This window comes from Varanus komodoensis, unplaced genomic scaffold (assembly GCF_004798865.1).
Source record: "Varanus komodoensis strain SLA01 unplaced genomic scaffold, ASM479886v1 scaffold8, whole genome shotgun sequence".
NCBI lineage: Eukaryota > Metazoa > Chordata > Lepidosauria > Squamata > Varanidae > Varanus > Varanus komodoensis.
In genome coordinates this window covers 17487530-17509111 of record NW_025336481.1, presented here as the reverse complement: position 1 = coordinate 17509111, position 21582 = coordinate 17487530, and the positions used below count along the sequence as shown (strand labels likewise).

The 21582-nt window shown below is 42.0% G+C and overlaps 1 protein-coding gene across 1 annotated transcript in view; it reads right to left on the bottom strand.

Moving 5' to 3' along the window:
* Positions 1-8532: 8532 nt before the first annotated feature.
* CACNA1I (calcium voltage-gated channel subunit alpha1 I) overlaps positions 8533-21582 on the bottom strand; it is a 284889-nt gene continuing 271839 nt past the window's right edge. The window contains exons 31-36 of the mRNA XM_044455382.1: positions 20679-20999; positions 19909-20055; positions 15829-15942; positions 13784-13949; positions 12295-12491; positions 8533-10392 (exon numbers count right to left, since the gene is read on the bottom strand). Coding sequence (XP_044311317.1) covers positions 9685-10392; positions 12295-12491; positions 13784-13949; positions 15829-15942; positions 19909-20055; positions 20679-20999 — 1653 coding nt within the window. The 3' untranslated portion in view covers positions 8533-9684. The remainder of the gene's footprint in view (positions 10393-12294; positions 12492-13783; positions 13950-15828; positions 15943-19908; positions 20056-20678; positions 21000-21582) is intronic.

Sequence of the window (21582 nt, the reverse complement as noted above, 5' to 3'; positions counted from 1 at the left end):
CAAGTGGCTTGGCAACCAACCCAACAACCCACCCTTCCCATGCTCTCACAGAATGAGAAACTACAGTACCGCCTGCTGCACCCTAAGTACTCAAAATAGCAGCCAGTCACCACCACCACCACCACCACAAAAAGTCCAAGGGAAATTCTCATTAGGTGGCTTCTCATTATGACTGCACTGGGTGTTTGTGAACGAGACAGGAGAAGCACATGACATCAGCCTTGTCTTGAAGCACCTTTGATGTCTTTGGCTCTCTCAGGGCCCTCAACCTTTAATCTGCAAGGCTAATTCCTTTCAAACCTCTTCAATTTATTAATAAACATACGAGCTGGCTGGCTACAATAGTTTTAAAACCAAAATCCAAGCTAGACATGGTTAAACTGTTTAAAGTTTTGTATATTTACTCTCCACATCAAGTCAACATACAATAAATCCACTGAACAGGTAATCCAGTGCTGCACAGTGAGCCTGTCACCACTAAGAACTGACTGGGTCTTTCTACAGTTTATTATTTGTATGATTTCAAAATAGACTTTTATATTAATTTGAATTGCGCAGGATCAGTTTTCAGATGTGGGCCTGTTCTTAGCCTGCCTTGTTCTTGTGCCATCTTCTGTTCAACTGAAGAGCTCTTTAACACCCATCACTTTGTCAGTGTGAGGGTACTTTACATGCTGCAATCAAGCCACCTCTTCAGGTTTGTGATAAGCTAAGCAGACTAAGTCCCCTTAAATCCCCATCACCACTTGATTTCTAGACAGCCTGAAGACAAATAAATGCTTCTCAGTGTCAATATACATGTTTCATTCTTGAGATGTCTTTCAGCCTCTTCCAATTGTTAAGGAAAGTGATATGATAGAACAGCCTAACAAAAGCAGAACAGATACAACCTGCTAAAAGAGTGATTATAGCCAGTCCCAGATATTTAATTCCAAACAATATGCTGATGGTTCTTGCTTTTTGGTCTGTCCCTGGGTCAGATACAAATCATTGGTAATATAAGACTTTCCAGTGTGACAGCCTGTGTAGTGTAATGGTTAGAGTACTGAACTGGGATTGGGGAGATGGGTTCTAGTCCCCACTCGGTCATGAAGCTCACTGGGTGACTTTGGGCCAGCCACTGACTCTCAGCCTAACTTACCTCATAGGGTAGTTGTGAGGATAAGAGTGAGAGATTGAGTTCATTGAAGGCAGAAAGGTGGGGTATTATATGAATGAATTTAAACACCATCAATAAGTGAATACTCTGTAGGTGGGGGACTTAACAATGGTTAAATGTACCAGTCTAGTGTATGTAAGGGAGCAGAGCAACTATCTGATTAGTTTACTGAAAAATGAAGTTTGCTCATAAAGTCCAGGGTGCAAGAGATATACAGAGATATAACGCTTTCATTTGTCACATTTGGGTTCAGGCATGGGTTTCTGTTGTACTGTTGGTTGTTATCTGAACCAAGCTGAGATAACAAACTATACTGAACTACCCAAAATGCATAGAGTTCACTACCCCAAACAAAACATGAGTTCTCTTCATAGGTTGTTGGTTAACAAGCCAAAATTTGTTGAGACAGCAGGGTTCCAACTAACTCAAATTTCAAAAATAACCCACACTTCAAGAACCCATAGTCAGTCCTTAAGTTCAGGTTACTGTGTTGTCTGAACTCAGTGACAGTATGTTTGCTTAACTTTGCATTTGATCATATCTAATAGGTTTTAAATGAGGATAGATTTCTACAAATGCATTTTATTATTCTGAAAACAAAAGTTAAATGGACATCCATTATTAAAGTGTTTAATCCACAGTTAGCACCTAATGAATGTTTTGAATGGTGTCCATTCATGCAGTGTAGGACAGACCTGCCACATCAATGGCAGATTCACCTGTCTAAGCCTAGATTTGCCTTAACCATAGAAATGGGGTGATGGACAAAATCCTAATTTAAACAACAAAAGGGAAGAAAGCAAAGAGTGCAACCTCCCCCTCCCTGTCCCTGCAGCTTACCTACTTCCACTTTATTCCCCATGTTGATTTCTTCTTGATCCAACCCACTTCAGGTACTGGCGCCTGGCTAAAGGGTCCTCCTCATCCACAGCCTTCTGTTGCATAAAATGGATTTTTACCCCACTCCTTCCACACACTTGGGCCAGATACAAATTGATGCACACAAGTTTTCCACCATTACATTTAACTTGGTCCTGTGTGGTATATTTGTCAAATATAGAGGAAAAAAATCTTATATACATGGTTCACATATGCCAAGTGTTTGTGAATTTGTGAACCAGTTTAAGACTCATATTCTATATGTATGGTGCATAGCAATCTGTCTAGAAGTTAATGGAGCATTCCCTGCTTGTTAAAATATGGTGGAGGAGGCATGTCTTGACTGAATTTTGGATAAGCAGTTCATACAACTACACTATTATATGCTTGGAATCGATTTGCAGATTTGTGCAATGCGCAATTTCCTGGAGGCAAGCCTCATGCTAAGAGGATGGTTCCCAGATGAACTTTCTGGGACAGGAAGGGCTCCACTTGTGGAAGGTCCCTCTGCCCAAGTTTTGGGGATCATTGCCCCGCTCATCCCATTCATCAGGACCTCCTGTAGGGGTGGGGAATCTCAGGCCAGTTTGACCCTCCTGGGATCTCAATCCAGTTTCATCTCCTGGGCTCTCCTGCTTTCTCCCAACTTCCAAGTGTAGCCATATCCCATTCTAAAAAGTTGAAATGCCTTCTCTTAAGCTTTGTCATTGGCAGTAAACATTCTATGCCACAACATGCAGGTGTACAACTGTTTTGCAATTTTGGCCTCACCCATCACTGAAATGAGGGCCCAAATGGAATTTGGCACTCATGCTGGAAGAGAACTCCACCCCTGGCCTCCTTACTCTTTGCAGCATTTTTAGGGCGAGAGGACTGTCATGGGAGGGAAGGTCAGATACACCCGCTTCTGCTAGTGTAGTTGATCCAGCTGAAATCTGCATCAAACCAATGAACAAAACCTCTGGATGGTTTTGATTTTTCAAGACCAAACACCAACATTTATCCATGCTCTGATTATTGTGAGTAGGTGACAAATTATGAACAAGCACTTTATTGCAATGAATGCACAAACTAAGGTAAAAAAGAAAAGCTTACCATCTTTGGCCTTGGCAGGTTTTACTTTGAAGCAACTCCTCTGTGACTTTTGCTCCTCACCTGTGTGAATCCCACATTGGATGATTCCCGCAGACTCTAGGAAGTTAATTACTCTGGACAGGACCCAGGAATTTATCCTCTGATACCCCTTACCTGCCCTGCACCCCTCCACACAGGAGCAATAATTTACACAGTGTAAGCCCAGTAAAGGCTTCAGACTTACCAGAGGAATAGGGGCCCCATGTGAGCCAAAATAAAGACCTTCAAGAAAGCATAAATGTAATATCTACCTAGAATAAAAAGGCTTAGGGCACAAGGGTTATGATGATGACAGAACCTTTGGTCTACCACATATAAAGTGGGAGTCCAGGTCTAATATTTTAGAAACAAAGAGATGCATGCTGAGTCGTAGGTCTTGTTCCTTGGTGTTTCTCGGTTATCTTGCTTCAGCAGTCCTGAGGCAGATCTTGATGAGATTACAGGAAATGTGTATACAGTTTTGAGAAACAGCCTCCTTGTCTTGTTATCCACATTATGGAGTGCAACCCTTTGATATAGACATATGTGGTGCTTTAGGTGAGATCCTGCAGTGCTGCAGACCATTAGAAAGTGTCCTTCTTTCTCAGAAAATAGGCAGAATCCCCTTGGTCCAGAGAAATTGGGGGAAATGACCTCAAGGTGGAAAGGTTGGCACAAAAATGCTGTCTCTTCTACTTTCTGCTGATTTTTGAAGTGCAAATGTAGCATATGCAGGCTACTCTTCATGGTATATTAAACATTTAGTGTGAATGAAATCTAGTTTCCAGTTTGAAGACAGAGCAATAAGCCTGTTCCTAAAAGCCTTTCCATGAGCAAAAAGTGAGAACTGAAGAGATCTGGCATTGTGAAGTGTTAAGTGTTTCTTGCCACAATGCACAAAATGTCAAATATTATTGACCTAAATGGGACGTAAAGGTACATAGCACCTCAAGGCATTAGGTAGAAAGTGGTCTGAGCATCTAAACTACTGATTTGCCTTGATCCCTGCCCACACTTCCTATTTCTGAACCAGTCCACCATCAAAATTCTTGCCCTGCTGAAGTTAGTGGAAGATCTCTTGTCTGGGGAAAAAACAAACAAACCTTTTCTCAAAGATACCAGCATCCTGCTTATTCTAATATTTTTATGTTGGGGATATTTGCATCTATATTATTCAAATCTAAACCTGCCATGACTAGTTTCTTCTGTCAGTCCCAGCACTGTTAACTGGAAAACAAAAAAGGTATCATAATTTTTCTTATTTGTTTTTCTTAAGAAAAATTATAACTTTTTTGTTTTCGCATCAGAAAAGGCTTTGTATTAGGCCCCAATCCCATCCAAAAAGAGGTTATACTTCGACTCAGAAGCCTTCACTTCCATGGCTCAAGAGGATAGTTCCCACCTATGATAATTGGCTGGGGGAAAAGGGCTCCTTATCCACTTGGAAGTAAAGTATAGTAGTTATTTATCTGTACTAACTATGATTTCAGTGGAGGAACAGTAATAAGCTCTTGACTGGAGTGCAGGAGAAACAACATCACACCACAGTAATTCTTGTCAAAAGTCAACACTTTAATGTCCAAAATGTCCTACACAAAGAGCAATTCTCGCCTATAGTTTGTTTACCTCACATGACTGGGGTTGAAATTCCACTGAGACATTCTTCCATCCTTTTGACACATGGGTGGGGGGAATCCCACATGAGCACAGAAACAAGGGGGCTGCATCTTCCTGTGATTCCTCACAAAAGGGACTGGGCAAGACAGCCTTGGTGAAAGCAAAACCAACCAGGCATAAACAGATACCTTCAAATACAGAGCATAACCCTCACTTTGATCTTAAATGTAATCAATTCTGGTGTGCCTCTGCAACTCACTCTTTGGGAAGAATTGGTTTCCTCTTCTTCTTCAAAGCTATTAGTAAATAATTAAAAGGGAGAGGCAAAATATTCTCTATAGTTAATCTCATGCTCAGTTGTCATGGTAACTCTTTCCTAGGCCAGAAGACTTTCCACATGTACAGAGAAATGAAAATACAACTAAAGGATCCACTTTTTGAAGGAAGAATGGTATTTGCAGGTATCTGTGCTGTTATGAAATCAAGTCAAACATCAGCCAGGTTCTGTATACTGTAGTGAATGAGTTGGCAGAAGCACCTTCGAAGAGGAGAGAGAGAATTTCTCCTTCAGTGAAGGCCAGCACAGAGACTGTAGATTCATAACAGGTTTTGCAACAAAATAGTTCCTCCTTTGTCCCTGTATTTGCACTTTAACCAGTTTTATTACATCTTGCCAGGTACTTGCACACTGAGGTGGCACTCCTGTGCACTTTTACTGTAAAGGAAGGGATATTGGTTTTAGCTGCAGATTTCTCAAAAGGGAGAGTATCTTCACATTTGGGAAAGCAGTTTCCTTAATGCAGGAACTCCCTGTGAGAGGGATTTGTTGAAAATGGAAGGTATATATATATGCAAAAGGTCTATTAAGGCTTGGCAATCACTGGAGCCAGTCGAAAAGAAAACTCTCAAGCAATGTGCAAATTGTCCCAGACCAGTCCTTGACTGGAAAAGAAGAAAGGGAGAAAAGCAACACTTTTGTCAAAAATGTGTGGATTGCCAAGCTTTGAACCAAACAACTGTGATGTTGACCAGGTAGGGGAAGTGTGTGTTTCAAAGAAAGCCCCTCCATTTGTCATCTTTAAAGACAAATCTGAGATGCTACTTTCCCAAACATGAGGGCTGATGACTCACCTCAGTACCATTAGGGAATGAGACTTTTTATTAAAATGCATAATATTGGATTCAAAGAGCTGCAGGTTTGAACCCTATCCTGCTCTTTGTAGTATTTCTTGGGGCAGAACTACACATCCAGAACTCCCAACACAAATGCAGGGACAAATTGGTGGGCACAAGGGTCAAGGAAGCACTTTTTTCTTTTCTGTTTTCCATAGGCTCTGTGGCCAGTCCACTTTATTATCATGTGAGGCCATATTTGAAGTAACTGGGGGCACAGTTGTAACAAACTGCATATGTTGCCTTTGCATGGGAATGGACTTTTTTGTTTTGGTCTCTTCATTTTTCAAGTATATCTTAGTACAATTTCAGTATCAAATGTTAGGTTCATGCCATGGGATACTGGAATGATCCTGTGCACAGATATATGTGCAAATGTTGTATTGGATTGAGTTACCCACTGGATTTTCAAAGAATTTGCATAGGCAGATTCCAGCAGGGATGTAAGATCCCTTACCTTGGGAATAGGTTCAGACAACTGTTATGGCAGGCAGTGTAAAGGGATATGGCATTTGTGTGGTTTTTTTTGTTTTTGTTTTGCATTGGAGCTGAAGGTGTCATCTGATTTCTTTGCAATTAGTACAAATGGCCATAAAGTCCATGGTGTACAGAATGAATTGGGCTCAGCATGGCCTTGAGTCGGAATGGTTGTAACCAAGTTGATTCTATCAATTTCAGCCTCTGATTATAATGTTTCTATGGGGACGGCTTCCTTCCTCTAGCAGATGAGAGCATGGGCTTTCCAGAGACTGTTTTTTCTCTGCCCACCACACACTCTTGCTTCAGAAAGAACAGTCAGGAAGCATGCCATACATTAGCACACAAAACATAAACATTTAAAATTAAGACTGCTATTATTGCTTTATTGATGCAGACCAGTGACTTCTCTGAAGCAGTGGGGACTCCTGCTCTCTTGTCTCCTGGAGCAATAGACACTGCTCAGTTCAGCTTTTGTACTTAAAAAAACATACATTACTTGTCAAAAGATGAATGCACCACAACCCCATCTCCTGTCCAGTGTGACACATTTGGTATTTACTGCCTCATTATATATAGGCCAAAACAGCTATTTTGACATACAAATCAGCAGCACTCTGTCCTTGTTCAGTCTCTGGGCTGCAGTCAGGGCCATTAAAAAGACCTTGGGCCCAAATATGCAGAAGGGGTCCACAGAGGCAGGTGTGGCCCACTCCATCCAGCAGGGGAGAGTTCATTTCTGAGGATAAGCATTCCCCCTTCCCCTTCCTGGGACTACATCTCTCACCAAAGAGGAACATATTGGAAGGTAAGGGGTTTATTTCCCTCTGTCAGTTATTTCCCCCCACGAAGCCCTTTAAGTTGATTGCCAACTTTTCAACCAGACCCTGTAGATGTGCCTTTAACAGTTGATCTGCAATGATACATTGCTACATTGATCTGCTGCAACAGACAGGGGAAACCATTCACCGCCATGCTGTGAAAAGCTTTGCTTGTTGATGTCTGTGCATTATGCTACTGTGAAAGGCATATGAGTCTGCCTGGTTGCTTTTTCTGGTTAGCTGGCAAACTTTCCTTCAAGTTATATCTTTGAATGCCCTATCCCTGGTTTAAAAATAAAAAACAATCATATATACTTTCCAGAAACCAGTCTTCTAGGTAGAGGGCTTGCATGGTGGTGGAAAAAGTAAGACTGGATCAAAAGGCACCCTGAAAGAGGGACTGTCACTAGGAATGTGTTATAGGGAGAGAGATGGTGACTGGTTTTATTTGTTTGTTTGATTTTTGGGAGTGATCCCTGTGTATGACTGAGCACATCTCATCTTCCCAGTCATTCAATCACCTGAACCTCCCTGGTGATCAATCCACCCTCCATTTACAAAGCACTGAAAGGGTGAGCAGCAACCCTTTCAACTATTCACCGATCAATACATAACTCATTGTATTGCATATACACAGGTACATACACACATTCACACTCTCACTCAGGCCAAACTACACAAAACAGCAACCATGTTGTTTGTCACTGCATGTATCCTTTAAAGCAGCAGTCCCTGTGAGGTCCAGTCATGACTGAAAGGGCAGCATGTAGTGAGGCAGTTTACCTCTTTCCTCCTTTAGATGAAAATTACCCCTTAAAGCCGCTGATTGGAATGGGAGGAAGGCTGCCACTGGGACCTTCCTCCCTGTGTCTAACAGCAGCTTCTGAGGTTGGAGAGGATTTTTGCTAGGACTGTGTTGCTGGAGCAATGGGTTAAGCCCTCTTCCAATATATCATGGTCCCAATCCTGCTTTCCCTCCAGCTATTTATAGTTTTAAAAACATACATTGCCATGTCAAACCACTAGTATTTTGGCCGTCATTGTCAACTTCTGTTGTTAAAGCCAACGGGTGCTAATTGCTTTGAATTCTTAGAATGGCTAGAGAAGTCTCATCAGACACGATCCAAGAGCCACCACATGACTTAAATTGCAATGCCGTAAAAAGCATCAGGGTGGAGCAAGGCTCACAGTCTTCTCTAAGGATTTCTCTGCAGTAAATTAGTGTATGTTGAAATATGAGCCCTAGCTTGGACACAGTTAGTTATGCATTCCATTTCAGACTCACTCTGCTCCTCTTGCTTATTATCATGAATTTTATTTTATTTTTTCCTTTCAATATATTTGTAAAAATAGCATACCTTTCTCTAGAGATGATTTTTGCATCTCTGGGCTTCTAAAATAGATTCTTCACAAGTACTGAATGGTAAGGAAAATAAACTATAAACCCCAAACTCTTAACAATACAGAGTCATTTCCCCTAAGCAGTTTTCTTTCTCACCAAAACAAAACAAAACAAAACAAAAAAGGGGGGTGGGGGGCAAATCGATGAGAATCAGACCACTTGGTAATTGCCATGTGGTTTCTTGTTGTTGTTGCATTTGAGTTTTTTTTAAAAAGCAATTGTCTCTAGCATTCAGTGCTCCATGGCCCACCTAGACTTTTCAGTTGGATAAGCAGGATCCTCAGAGTTATCAGTTAAGGAGCTTCACTGATTCTACCTGAGGAGCTCAGTTATTCTGAGAGGACAAACTTCAGCTGCAAATCTTGTTGTATTCCATCCAAGCAACTCCATGAAGCATCTTCACACATCTACTTGCCCCTACCCTCCTTTCTTCTAGATAACAGTTTTTTTTTCTTAATTTTTCCATATAGAAGCATGAACAATACAATTTTCCTTGACAAAAATACCCAAGCTCTAAAACCCAGCTTGGTTCTTCATTTCATTTTGAAATTCATTTTCCCTAAGACCCTGCCCTTTTCACACTCAGCACTTTCTAGAAGTCCTAAGCTTTCCGTAAAAAAAATAAATAAATCATTCTATATATCTGTACATATATATTTGTCTATGTAGAGGAGTAAACGGCTGCATCCAGCCAGATATTTGGCTGGAGACTCATCACCCTCTTAACCCAGCATCATTATCTTTCAGTTCCCTCAGCCCACTGTGGTCTGCAGAATCGGTGGTCCCATGCATGGGTGGGGTGTTCACGTATTGCTTTCGCTCTCTCATGTCTCTGAGGTATGGTACAAAAGTCTTTGTTTTCCACACATACACACACGCACACATACATACATACGCAAGCACACAGGGACGTACATATTTATATTTTGCTTGGTTGTTTTTCCTTTTCCACAGTCCTCCCACTTGGAACTGCTGTTAGGAAATGATGGGCAAAACACACTCCCTTGCTCACGTTTCACTCTTCCTCCCTGCCCAAGGGAGACTCATCTGTTCTTCTTGCTGATGCCTCTCCCCAGCTGCACTTCAGAAGGAACTGGAGAGCTGTGATCTGCAGTCCCAATTTTGTCTGAGCCCTCTCGTACACCACCTTCCCTCAGAGAAGGACTGTTTTTGCAGTCTGTCACCCACGAGGGCATGGACAAAAAGCCCCGTGGGTCGACCGAGTAGAACTGCTTGGCTTCAGTTGCAGCAGAGCCCTGCAAAGAAGGGTTGGCGTGGAGACTGCTGGTGCTATTGCACTTCTTCGCAAGTGCCAGGCCTTGGGGTGGAGGGGGTGGCGAGAAGAGGGATGTCAGAGAGAGGCTGCTAAGGGTCTCTGACGGCTCACTGTTGGTGCCCCCGCCCCTTAGGCTACTCCCTGCACCCTCCTCATCCGAAGGGTCCATGGAGTCATGATACGTGCAGCCTGGGCTAGTGCTCCCTCCACTGCTGTGGCTCCGTTGGTGCCGCCGGATGTTCCGAAGAGTGAAGATCCCGCGCCCCCTCAAGCTCTGCCTCCGAGAAGCAGGAGAAAGGGGTGCCATCAAGGCTCTTTGGGAGGCTGCTGCTGGCACTGGGCAGAGGGCAACTGGAAGGTCCAGTGCACACCGGGGAGAGTCACTGAGATTTAAACTGTCCTCCAGTGTGGTCTGCAAGCTGCCTTCTGAGCTGTTGCTCCTGCTGTCGTCGAGGGAGGTGTCACTCTCTGTGGTCTGAGGGTCAAGAGGCAACAAGAGAAGCAGAGAATGTCTTGGCCGTTATCAAACTGGGTGAGAGGAAAGGGACATGATCTATAACCCAGTGGGAAGGTTAAAATTAAGGTTAATTAATTTGTTAAGGATAAAAATGCACTTTGTAAAGAGCCAATGTTTCATTTTGACTCTCCTTTACTGTCAATCAATATCATTGCTATTTTAGTATTCTGTATATGAGAAAAAAATATTTTGCCATTTGGGTGGCTCTACATTTTTCATCTCCCTTGGGGCATCTCCCTGTCTTTATAGCTTTTTAGTCTGGCCTATCAGAATTTCAGAGGTAAACAACAACAACAGACTTCATGTGTGTTCTGTGTGTAAGGCAGGTGAGGACAACTTTGGCACTCAGCCTAATTTCAAATGCTCTTGGCACGCTATCCATTCGGGGATATGGCAAGAGCTACCCGTCCCTTCCCTAGTCACATACTGGGCGAGAGAGGGAGAAAAGGGCAGAGGGAAGAGAAAGAAAAGACGTGGCCCACCCAGCATTGGCCCCAGACCTGTCTATCACTACTGACCTGTGGTCACCAACAGATGGCCTATGAAGGAATGTGGCACTTGACAGAGAAAAGACTGCAGTCTGGCATCAGGGTACAACTATGCATGCAGCAATAGATTTTTTGTCTGAGAATGTTTTTTAGCTGTAAAATAACAGGACCTGGGAAGGAGAAATGGTTGCCAGGACCAAGTTGCTAAACCCTTTTTCTACCAGATTTTCTCTCCACAGCTCCTCATTTCACAATCTGTGAAGTGTCTCTTATACACACATTGATGGTCCACCAAATCAGAGTTAGAATAACACACAGGCAATTCATGGATTGGTAGCAAATGCAGGGGAAATTCAGGCAAACTCGGATAATGATCTATATCACTCAAGTACCTTGGCAGCAGGAGCCCAGATAGGAATTCATCAGGAAACATCAACAGGTCACATCAATGTGCCCAGCCACTACAGATCAACCCACTGCCCTCTTTTGGCACAAAGGCATTTCAGGCATTTTCATTTGTGGGAGTAGGCTGTGTCTGAAGGCCTGGGGAGGAATGTGCTACTGAATAAATGTATATGAGATCTAGAAGATCCTCTCTTGATTGGCAATGGATATACATGTTGCTGTGCTCCAGCAACAGCCCAGGATATTTGTCCACAGGGAAGAAGAGGAAGGATTGAGTAGAATCCCTACAATAATTCCCTCTCATGCATGTATGTGGGAAGGTTGGGATCCTCACGTAAATGAATAAGAAATAGAGAGAGGATAGACTGGGACATGAGAAACCTTCTCTTAGAGCTCCAAAATAAGGGTAGAATTACACATTCTATTTAGATCCTATCTTTCAAGCCAAAGGCAGGAATACAATTTGCAATAGAAAAGTTTAAAGCCTTGAGAACAGACGTGGGGACTAGATTCTTTTTCAGAATGCAAGGTATCCATTAAGTAAATAAATAACCCCTCTTCTTCATTCAATTATTTTTCATTATAATTCCTCCCTACTGAACTAGTGTATCCTTCATGACCCTTCAGTCATGGGAGCTTAATCAAGGAAGTATGAGGAAAACACCTTGAACACTGTGTGGGCATGCAAGGGAAATAATTTATTACAGGTTTATCTAATACCCAAACCTTGAGGTTTATATCTAGTACCATGGATGTTACTATTGCATAGACACATCCAGTTATTAGATTCTATTGTTTAGGCTAATTCTGATATAACCAGGTATACTTGTAGATTTTTTCCAGGAAAGAGTGCAGCATTTATGATCTATTTCTTTTTCTCACACCAGTTTTTTAAAAAAATCTTCATATGAACATAAAACCCCTGGCTATGTATAGACAGAGAGGTGGTAGATATGGAAGCACTTACCTGGTGGATAAGTGAGCAATTTACACTTGGAGACTGCAGTGATGCCCAGGAAGCCTGCAGAGAGATTTTAGGCAGACTCTCTAGGTAGGACGTTTTCTCTTGATTTGGCTGATCAGCAGAAGCAGCTGGAAGGAAAAACTCTGCCTGTACTGGCAGCATAGGATTGGATGCATCTGGAGAGAAGGGGGTGGGGGGGCCTGGCAGAAACAGGGTTGGGGAGAGGGATGAAACCAACACAGAAAGAGAAAGGGTCAAGCTCCCTACCATTCAAATCTTCTTCTTCTTCTTTTTACCAAGTTTGGAAACCCACAGGGTGAATTCACATGTTACTCAAGAAGTAAAGCTCTGTTCTGCTTTTGATCTTGCTTATTTTCTCCCGTTTCCCACTCCTTTTCCCATCTCCGAACAGCCAATACAGGAAGTTTCCATTCATGCTCCCTTCAGCTGGCAAGCAGCTTTTGCAAGCCACTTGTCTGAATATATGACTTTCTGTAGATAATGTTCTTAAATCATGTATTTTTCTACATGTGTTTTAAATCAGGGAACTATACTGCAAAATTCAGAAATATGCAAATATCAAAGGACAATTGCACTCCAGTTCATGTGTTAGTCTGGGAAGTGTGAATTAGGCTGGCTTGTATTAAAAGGTGAAGCAAACAAATTTTCTTGATTCTTACTAGCAGTGCCTTGTTACTCTAGCTGTGTTTCTTCTCAGATGACTGATCTTCCTTCAGTAAACTGGAAGAAAGAAATTCATCCAGGGATGAACAACCAGCAACTGAGTGAGCACAGCTGGTGATTTGAAAATGTGCTTGAGTGTTAGACAAATCCAGTGACCGTCAGCAAGGGAGACTGCAGCAAGAGTCTGGGGTTTATTGTGACTTTTAATGTGACTTAACTTTGATATCCTTTCAGTTTCAGATGAGAAAAAGCCAGAGATAATTCTATGATGAGTATAGTCCCTGCTCTGACAAGTGTGAGCTTGTGCTTGTCACTATTTACACAATAACCTACTTCACAGGGTTGTTGTACAGATGCAAAGGGGGTGGAAACCATGTAAGCTGCCCTAAGGACTTTGGAGAATGAGTGGGATAGAGGAATGAAATAAATAATATTTCAGTGGCCTGGGGGCTGAATTTACAGGAACTGCAGTCTATAACGATTCATAAAAAGAATCTCTGCTTTCAGGCCACTTCTTAAAAATATACATTGTTCTAGAGTAAAACAGCACAAAACATGTATTGCATCTGTTATGAATGGTACACACTTGCATAAACTTACATTTCCTCCTTTGAAACAGATGCAAGAGATGAGCAGGAAAGAGATGGGAAACACCATCAATGATTTACAAATGTACCATTTCCAAATGAGGCAGCGTACATGGGTTGGTAGTCAGGTTTCTGCACCTGAGTACACACTGTATAACAAGAAATGGGCCCCGGATTTCTACATTGCACTAGTTCTACCAGTATTGTCTAGCTGAGTGTACCTTGGTTGCTCTTGTTCTTTAGCCAAGATTGGACTGGACTGAAAGGGATTTTCTCCATCTCACATAAGTAGCTTTCTGGAGCGGGAGAAGGGTCCGTGTTTGTTAAAGGGAAGAGGCATTCTTCCAGACCTGCAGTCTCCATGGAGTTAGTGTTGTCCTCTTCATCCTGGTCAGAATAAAGAAGTATTTCTTATGAAATTGCATGTATATCCACAAAAAAGAGAAATAAAGGGGAATACAACCAAGGCTTCATCCACTGCTTGAATAATATGTAATTTTTCAGGATTCAAGTGTATAGAAATATGTTTAGGATGCACATGTCAGAGGGTCTGTGATGTTCACATCTGGTTGAAGCCAAACAGGTCTAGGTCGAGTCAGTACCAGGATAAAGATGGCCTAGGAACCCCATATATGCAGCTTTGAGTGCCATGATGTGAGAAAGACTGGATATGAATGGATTAAATAGATCAATAAAGCTCGGTTGCCAGGGGCCTTTGCAACAGAAGGATGCAGTATTTTCCATTGAGCCTGGGACCAGAAGGCAGCAAAACAAACACTAGCAACTTTCTGTGAAAGTTTCCAATCAAAAGTATATCTCCCTACTTTATATCTCCCTGTTTGGGAATTTGCCTTTAACATCTCTGGTGCTCTGACTATGACCCATGGGTTAAAAAGCAAATCACACCCATATCCCAGGAGAGAATGTCTTTTGCACCTAGATATATCACAGAAGCCTTCCACTGGTGCGCCACTCACCCTCCTTTCTCTGCCCACACATACAACATTCACTTGTGTTCCTCTGGGTGCTACTGCAGCTATCCACCGCAAGGGAGGGAAGATGCCACCTTCTGGTGAAGGAAGAGTTTAGATGGGTCCATGGCCAGCTATGCCTGCATCACTATATACTGAGCTAGCACACTTTGCTAAGCTGGAAAGGCACAGGGCTGCAGCCTGATGGGTGACCACAAGTAGAAGCAGATGGTCTTACAATTACAATTATTCCATTTAGATTTCAGTGCACTGAGAAGGTGGTTGGGATGGAGGCTTCCCATCATAGTCTCTCTCAACTCCCAAAATGCAAAGCTAAAGCTCAAGAGAACTGCTGGTGTATCTTGTTACAGGGAAGAGTCTCAATAGTTTGCCCCTTTCAGAAAGAGAAAGCAGGGAACAGAATTTTTAGCTTGAAAAAAGGTGCTATGATGCTGCCCATTAGTTGCTAGTAGAGCTATGTGTCAACCACTAAATTTGACCTGGATCCCAAATGGATGTTTCAGGAAATGACTGGATTGTGCTTGGACCAAAGGTGCAGGGCCAAGGGAGTGTTGATGAGTTACAAGCAAGTTTTTTTCACAGTGAAGACTGGTGGTGTTAGAAGAGTGGCTGCATCCTTGCCCTCCCACAAATCAGTTACTCTGCCTACTTCCTTCCTGCAGATCATAAAGATAAACTAAAGCAACAGTACTTTTTCTGGAGAAATACACATATGCCTTTCCAAAGCCAAATCATGAACAGCACTTCGTGTAGGGTCCAACTGCGGTTCTGGCCCCTTTAGAGGGAGGCTCGCTTCACCCTAGGAGGCACCAGAAATGAACCAGATGGATCCAGTCCAGTCCAGGCTTTGGCCAAATTTGATGCATTCCTATTTCTTAGGTTTAGGGTGGTAGGTGCACGTATGCATCACAACTCCAGCAGAGCTCTTGCTCTGGGCAGTTTGCTTTGAACATTTTCAAGTGCATGTACTGGAATTCTTTCATTGGAACGAATATGGCAAAAAAGAAGGAAAGAAAATATACATGCACACATAGACCTTATGCTCTGTGAAGAAGTCTGTGTCAGACAGCATGATGAACGATGGAAATACTCAACTTGTGCTGCCTAAGTATTCACAGCAAACAACAACAACCAAAAACAAACAAAAAAATTCCTCCCTGCCACCACCCAACAGAATATTCCTTCCTGGGGAAAACTTTATCTATCTTTATTCCTGGGAAGGCAGTTTGTACAAAAGAAGTTGGTGAATATAATAAAGCCTCAGAATGTGTTACCTTAGTTTCTTTAGGGCTTGGCTGATCAACACTGTGGTTATCTGCATCATCCCCTAGCAGGACAGAAGATTTATCAGAGTTGAGTGATAAGGCTTCCATTTCAGCCAGCTGGACCTGCAACAAAGGGGAAAGAAATCAAGCTGTCTACAACATAGTTTGATCCTGTTGCTCAGTCAGTCACACTGCTTTAAGGAAGGAGCTGAAGACAAGGAGGAAGAACACACATGAGTTTTGCAGAATCCTAACCCAATTCTGCATACAGTGAAATATATATATACACACACATACATACATACATATATATATGTATATATATTGAGGCAAGGGAACAAGAATGAGAGTCTAGCATTTCTCATAAACTGCTTCAGTTGACACATTCACTATCAACGTCTTCTGTGGTAGGAAGGTAGATAGAAGGTCTTTCACTCATCCCGGAGGATTCTGGCTCCATAACTCTGGATGTAACTGAGTCTGCATGGGTGGTAGAGAGGCAGAGGGATTCTCCAAGCAGAGGATAATGTTGTTTACCCTGGAGGCAGATGAGGAAAAGACACACTTGTCTATGGTTAGCAGAAGCTGCCCCAGTCAAACAGGATGAAGATGGTGATGGCTTCCTTCCGGCCACAGCAACCATGCTTTATGCAATCCACATGAAAATCATGCAACTGAACACCTTTTGCTTTGAAGTTTTCTATCTATTTCTTTCTGGGCTACCCATGTCTTTTTATTCTAATTGTAGCATACTTTGAAAGGGATGCGGTGTAGAAATCCTAAACTTTGCTATCATTCTGCTTCTCTCTCCATTTCCCCCTTACTCTTCCCATTCTTTTTGCCCCACTTAGCAAAGTAGTCTTCCTCTGCAAGTCTATGCTATTATGTATTTAGATCTTGTTTTCCTTCTCACCATAAGTTTACATCCTGCAGTCTATCTCCATCTTGCCCCACATCATTACTTGGATTAGTTTTTCCTCTTCAATCCTTGGATTCATTTTTTCCTTTTCCTGGGATCCAGGGTGCTATTCTCCCCTTCCTATGGTGCCTGCTTCACAGTTCTATTCTCTAGAGGATTTATACTAATCTATTCTGGTGTTTGATCTTTTCTGGTTGCATTTTATCTACATTATGGTACTTTGGAAGGCTCCTCAGGCAAGGAAGGTCCTCGCTTTCTTGTGTTTGTGCAGAACTGAGAATGCATGTGGTGCATGTGAAGAGTGACAGGAGATGACATGGAGAGCTGATGGCTTTGGACAGGAAGTATAATAGAATCAGAGGCAATGCCATATGTTAGGACTCCTTCAGACTGATAGTTCATTTGGAATGAATGGAAGATATGCCTGAAATAGACTTGCGAAAGGGTAATCCACAGTCATGAAGTAATCCAGCACAAGGACTGCATTCTCCATAATACTAACACCACAGTGCTTCCATGGAAGCTACCTACGGAACTACTGATCAGGGTACTGCAGGCACAATCCAGTGCATAGCTACATGTGCTTAATCCCCTTGAGCTTAATGGGATTTACGCAGGCTCATTGGGTATGCTGGAGTGTGTCCAATGTAATATATAATGTATGCCAAACACAACCACCACCAGTGATCTAAACATTTAAAAAGGAAAAGAAAGAAAAGCCACAGTTACACCACATTAACATAAAACACAGCTATCAGTCACAATATCTACACACATAAAGAAAACAGAATCTTTGTACGAACCACTCATGTGTTTCGTCAACTATCACACTCATAACCAAAGTTCATATGAAAACACCCTTAACTCTGCCTGTCTGGGATTGTGGATACTATGGGTTGGATCCAGATTTGGGTATGTGCAACTAGGCCAGCAAAAGTGGACTCCATTGCCCCCTTCTCCAGTCCTCTGAACAAGCTACACCGAGAAGTAAGGGGCCTTGCTGAACTGGGTGAGGGAGGATGTCCTAAAATTGGACAGAGGCACATTCTGCAATTGTAGTCCTCCTTTTGTGGAAGGCAGATTCTGGATCTAACCCTGTATCTACAAAATGCTGTAAAACAATGCTGCCTGGTTGATAACTTTTTAAAGTCCCTGGGATTACAAATGCTAGAACAGTTAACCTTTGTTTTACTGTTGCTTTGCAAAAGGTGGCAACCCTTTCAACTGAAATCCAGCACAAAAGAAGCACCTAATTATAAAGAGAAAAACATTATGCTTCAGGCTACTAGTCTCTAGCATGTAGTGACAAACCATACAACGCCAATTAACTACTCTGTGCATTGCTACAGCACGTATGCAAAACTCACAAAGACAGATAATGAAATTAGAGTAATGCCATGAAAAAAGCAAAGAGCTTAGTGAGATGAGAAAATGTGTTATGTCTTAATTAATCATAAGAGAGAACCAATGATGGCTTAGCATAGATAAGATCACTTAATGATACTGGGTGACCCTTTATCAGAATGATGAATGACATTTACTTGATTGATGTTAAATAAAGATTATGATACATTTGTTCATTGGGTACTCTATAGCATATTGAAATCTACCTGGATGTCCTAGGAGGCTTTTTTGTTTCATGGATGGTACACTGCTTTAAAAAATACTGTCACCATAAGCAACTGTTTGGGCTGTTTGTACAATTCAAGCCAACCTTCAGTTTGAAATGTCATGGTAATATTTGTGTGCAAGCCACATAATGTTGGGCATAGATAAGTGGTCCTCTGTACGTTACATGGAGATGACATCTTTGTTTGAAAATGGGTGTAAATCTCCATAATATGATGCACATTATTTTTTTGGCCATAAGTATTATGAGTCCTCCACAGTACATAGACTAAAATTCATGTTTTGAGTGATTCCCTGCAGCTTTTTATACTAGCATCACTGCATTGACCAATAATGTGATTAATGAAGATGAAATAACAAATGGCTTATTAACTATTAATTTAGACTTAGGGCAGTAAACTTTATGGTTTTCTGTAAACAACTGCTTACAGTATATATGATTACAATGTCTATAAGTTGCTGTTGCAATTTTTTTAAAAAAATACAAAACAAAATGTCTCAGCTGCCAATTATAATGAGTACAAGAACCAATATGATCTAAGAAAAGTGTTATGTGTGTGTGTTTTTTTTAAAAAAATACAAATTACAAACTCTAGGACCCTTGCTCAGGAACATGAGGCAAATCTAGTCTTCTTCCTGGATAGACATGTCAGCAATTGACAAATGAAAATCTTGACTTGTGAACATTATAGTGGACTTCTCTGACTCTTAGAAAGCCATACAATTAAAAACATTTAAATGAATTGGAGAGGGATGACAATGAATGGTTGTGTTACTTGTGATATGCAAGAATGACATGCGTTCTTGACCTCTCCCTGACCTGCAGTTACATACAACAAACACTAGCATCTGGATTAGAAATCCAATTTCTCCCATAGTAGTCAGTTCCTATGCCTTCCATTAGCAACTTCCATCATACAGAACACCTGAAGCATTCACAGCTAGACAGAGCCAGATGGCATGCGACATCATTCAAATACAAGATTAAAATTTATTTTAATTCAAACTACTTGTTTTAGAAGCTTGGCTGTGTAGATACCAGTAACCACTTAAGCACATGCTGAACAAAGCACCTCAATATAATCAACTGCAATAGGCATTAAGAAAAGCTGTGCTTATAACTAGGCACATGATTCCAATGCATTGCTGAAATGATAGCTGAACCTTGAAAGCTATGAGACAATACATTGTACTCTTCCCACAATCTTCTCTCTTCAAAGTGCAAAACTGAACACCTTCTCTCCTGAGGAGCTAACACTGGGTCTCCATAATGATGATTCCCCCTTTCTCCACATAACTCCACATTCTTTTCTATCATTCTTGTTGCTCCAGCTGTTTTTCTACTCATTCTTCCAACCAATTATGTCTTTCCTACTGTGAAAGAAATCACTTTGGGGATGCACGTTGATATCAAAACTCAAGGCTTCTGTCTAACTCAACCAGGAGACCATCCAAGGGAGATCTCAAGTGCCTACAGCATGTGTGTGGATGTGGTCTCACACATGGGGGGTCCCCCTCCGATATCCTCGCACGCAGGTTACCTCTTGCTTGTCATGGTTACACTTCTCGCACATGGCCGGCGAGGAGTAATGATGGAAGACGGAGCCCGATAGGTTATCGATGATCATTAACTCCCCGTCGAAGGAGTCCTTAATAATTAAAGAGACACTGTCCAGCCATAAGTTCTCCTAGGGGACAAGAAAGGGGGGAGGATGGGAGAAATTATTTTGAGAACTCCATGTTCTTGTTTGTTTCAGTGTTTTCTGTGTGAATTGGTTTCATCTTCTGCCACCTGCATTCATACAGTTAACTTTGCATGTGGCATTAATATCCAGAAACCTATCAGGGGTGTGTGATCTTACAGGGGTAAGGCTGAAGAATGTGTTCCTATATGAGGATGCAAAAAGGAAGGACTAACATGGCTAACTGACAATGTGCAGAGAGTCATTGTGAATGCTTCCTATCCAGCTTTGCAAGTGTTCCTTTGTCCTGCAGAACCCCCTGTGCTTTTCTTATGTACCTCCACTAAGGCATCTTAATCCTGCCTCATCATAGTATCCCTTTGCATTCTACTCTTTAAGTTATCACAGAGCCCTGACCTCATTCCTGCAGAGTACCCCTTGCTGTTCCAGGTTCTGACTTCATGTGACTCTGCCAAGGTACCAGAACATCCAGTCTAGTGTGGCATTCAAGCTAGTCATGTGTTGTTAAAACAGGTGGATTGCCATCATCAGGCCCTACCTATGCTGCCCTTCTTCTCCCCACTTCAATGTGCCAAAGACTCTCTTGAAGGCAAAAAACCTACACCTACCTGTGCAGGAGAGTAACATGTCATGCACAGGTGTCCTTCAGGGTCCATTCTCCCACCTCCTCCATCTTGTCCAGGGTTCAGTGAGCTAGAACCACGAGGACAGAGCCCATGTGCCATTTCAAGCTCAATCTCGGCATCCATTTCTGCATCTTCTTGCGCTTCCTTGTTGCTGTCATCTAGGTGTTTCATGAGCACAGCCACTACTACATTGATGAGGACAAACTGAGCTGTGAGCACGAAGCTGACAAAGTAGAGTGGTGAGATGAACTGCAGGTTGCTGAGGCAACTCCGGTCATCATGGCTGCAGTCGCGCAGTGTGTCCTTGAGGAGTAAGTTAGGCAAAAAAAGGAAACAAACAAACAAACAAACAAAACAAAACAAAACAAAACAAAACAAAACAAAACAGAATCCCAACCCCAACACACATACACAGAGAAAGAGGAAGAGAGAATAAGCTGAAGTAATAACAGCAAATATGGTTGTTCCCTCAGACAAAATGCATCAACAGAGGTGCTAGGTAGGACTTGGACCTTTTAAGGGGCACACTAGGTGAGGAATGCTGGGAGTTATAAGACTTTTTCCTGTCTTGGATTGTGCCCTTAATGTTTCTCATCACTGACCTCTGCCTTTTTCCCTAATTCTAGAGCTTCCTGGAAGCACAGGAAATCTATCAAGTAGACTGGTATTTATTTATTTATTTATTTAGCCTGGTGTTTGTTTGTTTGTTCGTTTGTTTAGGAAACTTCTATGCCGCCCCATTCGCCGAAGCCTCGGGGCGGCTCACAAACATAAATAAACTTCCTTAAAATAATATAAATTAACAGTATAAATTAAGTCGCCCTGGCCAAAGAATAAAATGAATAAATACTATTAACAATTAAAATGACATTTGAATAAAAAGGTC